Consider the following 12,484-nt stretch of genomic DNA (forward strand, 5'->3'; position numbering starts at 1 on the left):
TGTTGTAATTCATAAATATAGTGACCATAAAATAAATAATCTGAGCATGATGCAAAACGAGTGTCTACAGACATTAATCTAGTCTTTAAATATTTACCTAGTGTTATTCTAACATCTCTATTTTCAAAAAAAGTATTTTTACCTTTAGGAAACAAATAAGGAAAAGAACACGCCTCGTTTGACTTATCCATTAAAAGTCTAACAGGTTGATTATTTTCACTTGGAGAAACAGAAAATATCTTATCAGAACTATTCAATACTTCAGCAGAAGCATCAACAGATTGTAAACATGTTCCACCTAATGAATCACAAGTATATCTACCTATATTATCATCTATTAATGGTAAATCATCCTCGCTATCACTATTAGACTTATGATCAGATTCTACATTTACTGTTGAATCATAAGATTCTACATTTACAGATATATTATCTTCTATCATTTCATCTTGTTTATCTTGTTCTTCAACCCAACTATCATTTAGAGTAACATCATGATAATAAACATTGTTATCTTTCAAGTAATTTAGTGCATTTTTTATGTGATTTTTTGTAACTGTTTGAAATTCATAATATCCTTTATTAGAAATTTTCTTTTTCAGTTTAATTCGAATCATTTCATCATCATTTTTACATCTTGGTAAAACATTGCTCATTTCAGTCAAATTTGATGGCACAGAAACTATTTCACCTAATAACTTTTTATCATTTTGTGGACAGACTTTAACTAGTTTCAAGAATAGAATATTTTTACATACCAGGTGTTTCTCTAATTGATTTAAGTATTTCAGTTCATTAGGTAATGCACCAGGATCCATGTTATTAACAACAGCCTCAGCCGGCATTTTACCTTGTAGAATCTTTTTATTACATGTTAAACATATCCAAAGAGTTTTATAATTATCAGACAAACAACACTGTCCTAAACATTCATCATCACAAATATGATAGTAAGTTTTAGTTATACATTTCTTTGCTAATCTTTCTACTAGTTTACTTTTCTTTTCATAAAGTTCTTCTTGACACTCTTTAACTTGATTTTTAAACAATAATCTATTACAAACAGAACAAACATAAATAGGACCTTCAGAAGTATCAGTTTTAAATTGATTAATAACTTTATCAATACTACTTATTTCTTTTCTTTTGGCAATTCGTCTTTTATTTCTCATTTTGTTTACTTTGACTCTATATTTAGTATTCTGGTGATATTTATTACTAGATTTCTGTTTTTGTTTATTTCTATACTGTAAATTAGTTCTATACATATTTCTATATTTATTTAAAATCTTAATTCTCAATTCATTCATATACCTTTGCTTCAGTTTTAACTTTATTTCATCTATATATTTACATTTTAATTCCCATTTTAAGACTTTTTGATATTTAACCTTGAGCTTTGGTTTTAAGACTTTTTGATATTTGTTCTTTAGCTTTGGTTTCAAGATTTTTTGATATTTGACCTTCAGCTTTGGTTTTAACATATTTTGATATTTGTCTTCAAGTTTTGGTTTCAATACATTTTGATATTTGTCTTCAAGTTTAGGTTTCAATACATTTTGATATTTGTCTTCAAGTTTAGGTTTCAATACATTTTGATATTTTTCTTCAAGTTTTGGTTTTAATACATTTTGATATTTGTCTTCAAGTTTTGGTTTTAATACATTTTGATATTTGTCTTCAAGTTTTGGTTTTAATACATTTTGATATTTTTCTTCAAGTTTTGGTTTTAATACATTTTGATATTTGTCTTCAAGTTTTGGTTTTAATACATTTTGATATTTGTCTTCAAGTTTTGGTTTTAATACATCTTGATATTTGTGTTCAAGTTTTGGTTTTAGTATTGTTTCATATTGAGTGTGTAGTATAGACCTTAATTGATTTGTATATTTTCTTTTTAAATGAGCTTTAATATAACTAATCTGATATTGTTTTCTCCTCCTTTTATTCAAACTATTAATTTCTTTTTTGGTTCTAAATGCAAGTTTATAGTTTGATCTGACTTTTTGTCCAGAATTTAGTTCCTTCTTTACTAAATTATAGTTTTGAAAATAATTAGTTCGCTTTTTAATAGATCTCCATCTATTACCTCGTTTCTTTTTTGAATGTTTTCTTTTACCTGATAGTTGTGTATCTACATTATCATCAATAACTATAATAGGTTCATTTCTTTTAACATTTTCAACCACTTCATAATGATTTTCATCTTTATGGTGTAAATAAATAGCCTCAGGTGTATAACTATTGTTAATCTGTAATACAGGATATTTCAACCATTTATTATTAGTAAAAATATATATATCTGTTTGTAACAAATCACAAGCTGCCAATATTTCAAATTCTGTACCCCATGTTCCTAGTATTCTCATTCTAGAACATTTAATATAGTCATCAATAGATTGATACTGTTCTCTTAATAAAGATGTGAAAAAATCTGCTTTTGATTTTATATGGTTAACTATAGCAAGTCTTACTTTTCTATGATTATTTTCACATAAAGAAAGAACAAATGATAAACTTCTAAACAAACAATTACCATCTCGTTTGATTTCAGTTATTTTAGAAGGTTTTGTCAGTTTACAAATCTCAGCCACATCAACAAAGTAATCTGCAGGTAAACTTAACAATTCACATAACTTTCTTCTTTTCTCGGATCTAATTGGATTAAAAATAAAATCATTTGATTCTACATTAGTTATAAATACCTCTTCATTATCAATCAATCGACTACTTGATTCAATTGAATCATCAACTTGCATAAAGTCACTATCATTAACAGAATTATTTACTTCATTAATTGGATCATTACTCTCATTACCCATCATAATAACATTAATACCAGTTATTTCATACTGCTCTAACGTATTCAAATTCATTGATACACTTAAATTTAAACAATGTACATATAAATCATTGATATCATTATATTCTAATAGAATACTACTGCCATCCTCTGACAATAATCCTAAATTGTTCCTTGAATGCGAGTCAAACACAAAATAACTATCATCATGTTTCATAATAGCAAAAGTACTTCTATTAAAAGTAACAAAACAAGACTCATATGTTCTTAGACATGTTTGAAAACTTTCGTACAGGCGTAAAGCAACATAATTGTTAGCATCTATAATTCCAACTTCTGGATTATCAGAGATTTCTAAATGAAAAAAATTACCTTCAACTTCAACAGTTCTTATCAATTCACTGACCATAATATAATCATGTTGTATATTAGGCTGAGATTGAAGTAATTTATAGTATTCATTTCCCAGGTCGAGAATTTTGTCTAGAACAGAACTATTCCATAATCTTATGTTCTTTATTTTCCTGTAAATAATACACAAAAGAGAATTCGGTAAACACTGCTTTCCAGCAGAATAAAAATAACGTTGAACAAATCCTTGATGAAAATTACCGAATATGCATATTTTTTCAGGTTTCCTGCTATGGTTACTTGTTGACACCTGTTTACTTTCCTTTTTACAGATACTATTGACAGCATTTTCTACAGGTGTTGTTACCTCTTCATATGAAATTTTTGCCCAAAACTCAGACTCTTCTACTTTTGTTAATTTGTCTTTACTTTGTTTACTGACTTTTGATTTGTCTGAGATCACATTCACTTTTGAAACATGGTCATTACTTAATGCTTTAATTTCTGTTTCATCATCTGAGCTTTTAACAGAATTACTTACTTTTTTCTTCTTCAAATTAGCTAATGAAATAAATTTGGATTTCTTTGAACGACCCATACTGCTAAAATTTTCCACGGATTCTCTCTGAAGTAACAAGATTTCTTTATAATACAGATTTCTGTAGATAATGTAAACTGAATAATACAGTAACAGTCAGATTTTCTGTTAATGTTTCTAAAAGAACTATATTAATGCACTTATACAAATAGTTTCTGAATGGTTAGCGTGACAAAGTTTTTGACAAGGCGTTTCAGAAGTTTTCACAAAGTTTTTGACAAGGCTTTTCACAAGTTTTCATAAAGTTTTTGACAAGGCTTTTCACAAGTTTTCACAAAGTTTTTGACAAGGCTTTTCACAAGTTTTCACAAAGTTTTTGACAAGGCTTTTCACAAGTTTTCATAAAGTTTTTGACAAGGCTTTTCACAAGTTTTGACAAAGTTTTTGACAAAGTTTTTCACAAGTTTTCACAAGATCACTATGTTCAGATAGGGATTGATCAGTTTCCCTAAATATCTGTTTATCTTTCTGGCCTGAAAAAGAAAATTATACATCTGAAAATTTATTACCAAAATCAACACCTAATTTCAGTTATTGGTTAAATAATGTCCAAAAATTACAGAAGATTGATATTATTGATTCATATTCAATGAAATAAATTAGAGTCATATTAGGAATGACTGCATGTAGCATCGTTAATTGTGAAAAAGTTCACAATAAAGAATATAATTTAAGAATGATCTAGTTTCAGTTGTAAGTATTTCCATATGAGCGAGTTTATTATTACGTATGTTACATTTGGAAGATTTTCAGACTTTCAAAATTGTGAATCCAAGAGCAAATATTATTGTTCTAATACCCATTTTAGGACCAAAGTTTAAGCGAAGATAGGTCGTCAATAGAGCAGAGGGTCGAAGGCAAAATTTCATGGGTGCAGGAATAGGGTGAAATCCATGTGTCTTATTGTGCAACGATAAGAACGTTGCCTTTTGTCATTTAATCCAATTCACAATGGATGGACAGAGAATACTTGACTGTGGAATTTTTTAAATCCTGAATAGATTTGGTCCAACTTGGTCTGCTCTTGCAGAAGATATTCAACAATTTTAAAAATAACATTATAATATTAAGAAAGGGTGACACGAAAAGTATGGGGGCCAAGTATATTGTGCTACCAATTAATACTTAATTTGCAAAATGATATCATTTTTCTCTTTTAGTAAAATGTTTTCTCCAAAATACTTTCATTTACAAATAACACACTAAATGAATACAATTTTAATAACTATTTAATTTCACACATACATGTATTTTAAAATGAAACACAATTATTCAAAACAAAATCATTACAGTATATTTCTATATTCAGCAAAAAGTCCTCATCAACTTTCACCTTTTTGGGTTGTTTATTTTTCTTTTCATTATGCATCATTTAGCTTCAAAATTTTATAACACTTACCAAGTATCCTGAAATATATAAAAATACAATTATTTATTAAAATATCCAATGTTTTATTCATTTAAACACACACACATTCATTTGAGGTCTGTTTTTTTTTTCAGCTAAAATTTATCATGCTTTCAAAAACACAGCAATAATCCATAAGAATAAAGAAGTATGCAAAACTATTTGTCTATTTTTCAGTAACTTCATTCTAGGATGATAACACAACACTCAAAATAATTGTAACTTCTACATTTGTACAAGCATTGTACATAATTGGACCATCAAAAACAAACCAGTCTGATAGACATGAGTAACACCAATCATTATAGACCCTAAATGAAATAAAGATCATCAGTATCACAACAGAAAAAACTTACCACAACCAATTATTTCAACACTATTTCTTACACGCACAAAGATTCAGTGTCATTTGTCACGATTATTTTTATCAAACAGAATGGATCAATAATATGGAAACAATCGCAATTCATCGATTCATCAGTGAATCATTGCAGCCCTAATTCAAGCCAATAATTTCATTAAATATTCTTGTTTTTGTGTTTATATTACAGAAGATTGCCAATTCCAACACTAATCAATATCTTTCTACTTTTTTTACTCTTTTATAAATTAAAATTCACAAGCAAATTCAAAATCTAAACCATAAGCAGTTTTTGCTGAATAATTTCTATTTCCATTTTTTTTTTTTTTTTTGCAAACCAGAAAAAATGACTTTTTAATCTTAGAGAAGCAAATGATGCTATATGATATTCTTAAATAAATGCATAATTGTACATCTAATTGCTAAAAATATATTGTTGCCTTGGCAATCAAACCTAATTTGGAAAAAATCACACTTACTTAATCTAACTGTAACAACTGATCAAACCTGAAATAACATAAAATAATCCATGACCAATTTTACAAATTTATAAATAGAAAGCGTACATTTACCTTAATACCCCCTAATGCAGTCTGATCAACCTTGCTGCATCAGCAAACATTCAACAACATATAACTACAGCACAATTCGTATTTCAATACACCCATGTGTAACAAAATGAAAAGTAACAATTTAGCTCAGTACTTTTGCAACACATTATTAAATTTCATTCAATTTGAAAAAAAAAAAAACAATAGGGATAATACTGGGACTTTAAAACATCTAGACCAGACCATTTAGTCTCTCCATTCAAATGACAGATGCACTGACACACGGATGTTTCATTTTAGACTAACACCATCTTGTTTACTTTCTTATGTTCAATATTGCTACCTGTTCAAATATTTACAAATGTACAATAGGAGCATTAAATTTCACTTTATTTCATTATCTGTTGTTGATCACCAATGCATCCATAAATAATCCATAAATATTGCTGAACCCAAAGTCTTCAAACATATTTAATGCCAAATGAAATCCATTGTACAAAATCCATATAAAACTTGTATTAATTCGATCATAAAGCAAAACCTTTTACCACAAGTAGTTTTCCCTGAATAATTTTTCTAATGACAAAACAATAATACTAAATGTCCAGTGACAAACCCGAAAACACGTATTTTATACACTCTACACAGAAGAACAAAATAAAGGGGGATAATTCAAATGGACCTAATGAAGATGAAAATCATTAACAAAATGCGGCAGTATTTATTTTACATCTATTTGTAACCGGTACCTATAATGATGCCAGTGGATAACAAATAATTTTACTATAAATCTGACTTACAAAATCAATCTGCAAAAACAAATATCACACCCTGAAAAAAAAAATGATAAACCATGATTAACATTTACACAAACCGAAAACATGAATTATTACAACAAAATGGTACATTTTGTCTTCAAGTCAAAGCGCCCAGTTAAGGTTGTCACAACGACCAATACATACTACATGCAACCTTTGTGCCGTCAACCTTTGACATTTTTGTTGAAGCAAAGAAGGAGCATTTTAGACAAAATCACCCCCCATTTTTCGACTTCAAACTGCCATAACTTTTTGCCTAATTGAGATATTCTAAATCTGTAAACTGCATTTTAACCTTCGAAAATAGCTGTGTCTTTTGAGCTTATTTGTTCTAGCTTAAAAACAACAAATGGACTGAACACACTACTAATAAGAGGTTTCAAATTCATGAGCACCTGACATGTGACAATTCAAATGTAATTTATCTAATTTCATGTAGGAATTGTCCACAACAATATGCTAGTGAAACTAAAAATATATACTCGTTTTCAGACATCAGACAAAGAGTCAAACCTGTTGGAAATCACTTTGAGTTTGACTATGCATCAAACATCCAGCCAAATTCCTTTATTTTCATGGATATTAGCAATAATAATCACAAAAAGTAAATTCTTACCTCAAACTCCTAACAAATATGTTACAAAAATAGCACAGCCAAACACAAACTCTACAGTAAAAGTGTATCCAAAACGTAAATTCCAATTTCTTTCAACCAGAAACACGCTTTCGGAATACAACAAAAACGATTAAGGCACGCTTCCGGTTATAAAATATCTCTCGATTATCCAGACTCGCCTACGATAACTCGACCTGGTAGAAACTTGGACAGATCGTACTACTTGAAATATTATTATAAATAGTGAAATATTCAATAATTTTATACGATAATATGTCCGTATTTTGTTTCTTATAATGTGGCACTACTAACCGTAACTGGGGTAATACATAAATAAGCAGCACGATATTCTAAGTACTTGAAGGTCAAGGTTATAGGCTATTTTCCCGCCATTACTGACATACGTGAAAAAAAAAACAGTATACGGATACGAGGATTGAATATTTTGTAAGTTTTATGTTTCTATTTTTCCAGTTTTTTTAGCCCCCGTCACAGCATCAGACAATTTGACTGCATGACAAGATAGTTACACGTTTATTGACAGAATATTTGCCCTTTTTTTCATTTTGTCTCTCAAGCCAAGTAAGAAGCCCAAAGCCAAATTGAAATAACATCTGCGATTTACCAGCAGATTTATAATATTAATTTAGTATGAAAACTTTGAAAAAACTGGTGGATGCGGGATGGGGGTCCATGCACCCTGATGGACTTCTGCTTGTTTCTTTTTATGAACTTTGTGGTTTGCACTTGTGAATTTATTTAAGCATTTTTTTTCTTTAATATGCAGATTATCAACATGGCAGAAAAAAGAAAGAATACCGATAAGAGAGACTTTTGCCAAGAAGCAGAAGGCTATTTGCATGATGTGGAAGAAGTTAAACAATCTACAAAAAATCAGTCCAAATATTTCTGCTGCAAATTTCAAAAAGAATCAAGTGTTCACAAAGTGGTGTGCTTCTCCCCTAATAAGTTTGCCGATTTTCAAAATGCGGAAAAATTATGTAGTCCAGTGAAATTATCTCAAATCAAGTAAGTAGCCTAGCCTTTTCCAATTTGCCCTATTGAAAATAAGCGAAATCTGATAAAATTAACCAGAAATATGGCCCTCCTCAAAAACGTGTTCAATTTTTAGCTTAAGAACACTGTAGATGCCACAATTTTTTACTGATTTTAATAAAACTTGGTAGGTTTGTGTGTTATGATATAAGGATAAAGCCTATTTATATCCATTATAGTTGTGATTTACCATCATGTTCACCAAATTACAGTTTTTTGGACTATTTCTGTTTAAATGTGCCTATAATGTGAATTATGGCAATTGTTTTAAAAAAATAAACATTCAATTTTTAGGTTATAAACAGTCAATTCTTCATTTTCTTTGAAACTTGGTGGTATTGTGTATTATGGCACTGGGAGGAACCCTATTTTAAAAATATTTCTTAATCCCCAAATAAAGCTGCTGTTAGGCGTATGTTATCTTTGATTTCGAAACCTATTGAGATCAAAACTCAGAAAACTCAAAGTTGTTGCACTTGATTTTAAAATTTGAAATAAATTGAACGTAGTTAGTGGGCATATGCTACTTAGTCATTCTAATTTTTGTGGTACCTCTATATTTTATAGATATTCCCCTGGAAAAAGAAATATTGACATACTTGTCAATCAAAATTCAGACATAACAATTGTTCCAACAAAACTTCCTTTCAAGAGAAGGCTTTTGACAAAGACAACTGATGTTGCAGAAGCTATCTCAATTACCAAAATACTTGAAGACCCTAACGTTAACATGCATGCAACTGTAAGTATATAATCATCAATCTAATTAATGTCAACTATCAAGGCAGGATTTGGAGATGTTTCAATTTGTGACAGGTATTTGCACTTACTCAAAGGAAAATTGGTTGGTTTATTATTGGCACTTTAACGTCCGCTTCCAGCCCTGCAATATGTCAATGAGCTATTTATAGGTACCGTACTACAGGCAATTGTGCAGTTTATGTGTTTACTTTTGGCACTCCCCATGTCAGTCCGTCCATCAACAATTCGATGTGAAACAAATTAAACAATTCTTTAATACTTTCATAAAACTGGGTGTTGTCACAAGGAACCTTATTTAAGATCAGCAAAATGAGAAATGTTCAATGTGAATTATTTGGAAAATATTGAACATGGGTTATTGCCCTTTTTTTGAAAGAGGTGTTAAATCTTCAGCTTTTGAAAACTTTAAAAGTAAATTCATTATTGATTTTAATTATGACACAAGACTAAATCATTGAAAATCATATATAATACACAGAATAGTGGGTAATTCCAACTGTTTTGTACAACAACCTTTCTTGATCACGTAAATCAACAAAAAAAACTGCTGGTGGGTGTACATGTTACCTTGCCTGGCTAACTATCTTTTTAAATCTTATCTTCAAAGAAAGCTTCTGGTGGTTGCCAGGCAACCTAATTTCTCACTTTGTTATAGTACGTTGTAAGAAAGTCATCCCATGCTTTATAGTTATATCTTACAGTATAATATTAAGGCGAATGTCCTTCAGTTGCAAGATGAATCAACTGTTGTAATCTATGGAGCGAAGAAAAGAACAAAAGAAATAATTGTTCATGATGGAACTGCACACATTTGTATTTCTTTATTTGAACACTTAATTGATGAAGTTGACGTTAACAAAAGTTATGAATTCTTAAATGTGGGTATTAGAAATTACTTAGATAAAAAATCAATAACAACAAAACTTAATACTTGTATTGCTGAACTGACTGAACCAATAGAAGTTCCAAAAGAATTTAAACTAAATTTGAATAACATGCGTGAAGGAACTGTTAATTCAGCGTCTATTCAAAGTGACATTATATGTCCTAACTGCAAAAGAAGAGATCCCAATTTTGACCATGTCATGGATGATCCAACAGTTAAAGTAATAAAATGTTCTAACAAATTATGTCTGATGACCTCAAGAAAAAAAAGTTTTAAACATGTTGTCAACGGGTCATTGGTATTGGAATTTAATGACACTATTGGTACATATTCTCTAAACAATGACGTGGCTACATGTTTTGTCGAAGAAATAAACCAACCCAATTTAATTGCAGATAGTTCTGCTTTTGAAAATTATTTACTGGATGATAAAAATCGATTTTTGTTTAGCATGAATGCCAGACACATTACCAAAATACAACTAAATAAGTCATAATGTTTTCAATGTGCTGAATGTATATTGATTCTCTTAATTGAAGCATTTGTTTTTTCACAGTAAAAGCTTTAAGTAGATGTTTATCATCGATATTGATATAAATGATTGAAAAATGTCTCAACTCAATCAGGTTTTTTTAAGTTCTTTTCTTCACATTCATGCATGTTATTCAAACTGGTGTCAGTGGAATGGTTTGTGCCTATTTGTGCCTATGTACATAGTTATAATTGAAGCATTTGTATTTAAGGGTAAAAGCTCCCATCAATTTATTATAATGCAGTGCCATAATGTGAACATATAAAAACACTCATTAATATTTGGATGTTTTCCTTATTGTTTCTTATTTGTATTGTTAATGAAACCAATGAAACTGTAAATCCGTAAAGTTTATTAAATATTTGTCATTGCTCGTTAATATTTGGATGTTTTCCTTATTGTTTCTTATTTATATTGTTAATGAAACCAATGAAGCTGTAAACTCAGTAAAGTTTATTAGATATTGGTCATTGCTCGTTAATATTTGGATGTTTCCCTTATTGTTTCTTATTTATATTGTTAATGAAACCAATGAAGCTGTAAACTCAGTAAAGTTTATTAGATATTGGTCATTGCTCGTTAATATTTGGATGTTTCCCTTATTGTTTCTTATTTATATTGTTAATGAAACCAATGAAGCTGTAAACTCAGTAAAGTTTATTAGATATTGGTCATTGCTTGTTAATATTTGGATGTTTTCCTTATTGTTTCTTATTTATATTGTTAATGAAACCAATGAAGCTGTAAACTCAGTAAAGTTTATTAGATATTGGTCATTGCTTGTTAATATTTGGATGTTTTCCTTATTGTTTCTTATTTGTATTATTAATGAAACCAATGAAACTGTAAATCCGTAAAGTTTATTAAATATTTGTCATTGCTCGTTAATATTTGGATGTTTTCCTTATTGTTTCTTATTGTGGGACTTTGCTTTCAGCAAAGTTTGTTATCGAAATGTCAATTCTTTTTGTGGGACTTTGCTTTCAGCAATAGGGTCAAAGGTCATTGACCTTGGCTATCATTTGATACTTTGACCTTTGACCTCCGACATGTACTTCCGGTTTTATAGCTATCCGTAAAAAGCCAAATTCGCAACTTTGGACTGCTCTAGCACGTGACCTAATTAACCTAGAGGGTTAATTTTTTCGGTTTTCTAATGTGCTTCTCATGCCCTTAACATAGATATATACCAATCGTTCTATTAAAGCAAAATTGAAATTCGTGATTTTTCAAATTTGAGGTTTTTTTTACAATATTTGCGTCTTTTTGAGCTTGGTGTATGTATATCTTATGATCTATTTAAAGTAGAACCTTGATATTTGGAATACAACTAGACACTTTGAATATGAATTCACCTATGACAAAAAAACTTATGTGGGCGTGGCACATCCGGGATAAATTACTAATTGTTTACATTTTGGGGCTGGGGCATAACTCGCATAGGATGCGTTTGTTCAAAAAGAGACTTTGCACACAATTACCTCATTCTTTTGGCCAGTTTGTGTTAACAGCTCAGTTGTTTCAGCTTTATAGTTTCAAAAAAGGAACGGGTTTTAACATTTGGATATTTTCATTTTTCGATTTTGACCTTTGTTGACTTTTGTTGACCTATATCTTTTGACCTCTATTATGTAGGAACTTGACATTTGGAACATAAGGTAACATTTTGAATATTAATTAACGTATTCAAAAAAAATTGAGGTGGGCGTGGCACTTCCGGGTTAAATTTCTCATTATTGACA

The 12,484-nt window shown here is 29.6% G+C and overlaps 2 protein-coding genes across 2 annotated transcripts; one reads left to right on the forward strand and one right to left on the reverse strand.

The window, feature by feature from the left end:
* Positions 1–1,397: 1,397 nt before the first annotated feature.
* LOTGIDRAFT_66110 (hypothetical protein) lies at positions 1,398–1,769 on the reverse strand (the record flags this gene model as incomplete). Its single annotated transcript, XM_009062671.1, has 1 exon — positions 1,398–1,769. A coding segment is annotated over one exon (372 nt), but the record flags the coding sequence as incomplete, so codon positions are not given.
* A 6,533-nt stretch (positions 1,770–8,302) lies between these two features.
* On the forward strand, positions 8,303–10,706 carry LOTGIDRAFT_175882 (hypothetical protein; the record flags this gene model as incomplete). The annotated part of the gene is made up of 3 exons (XM_009062672.1): positions 8,303–8,535; positions 9,130–9,304; positions 10,026–10,706. The coding sequence occupies 3 exons, from the start codon at positions 8,303–8,305 to the stop codon at positions 10,704–10,706; spliced, it is 1,089 nt and encodes a 362-aa protein (XP_009060920.1).
* Between the last annotated feature and the right edge of the window lie 1,778 nt (positions 10,707–12,484).

The sequence above is a fragment of the Lottia gigantea genome (genome assembly GCF_000327385.1).
Source record: "Lottia gigantea unplaced genomic scaffold LOTGIsca_521, whole genome shotgun sequence".
In the NCBI taxonomy this organism is placed as follows: domain Eukaryota; kingdom Metazoa; phylum Mollusca; class Gastropoda; family Lottiidae; genus Lottia; species Lottia gigantea.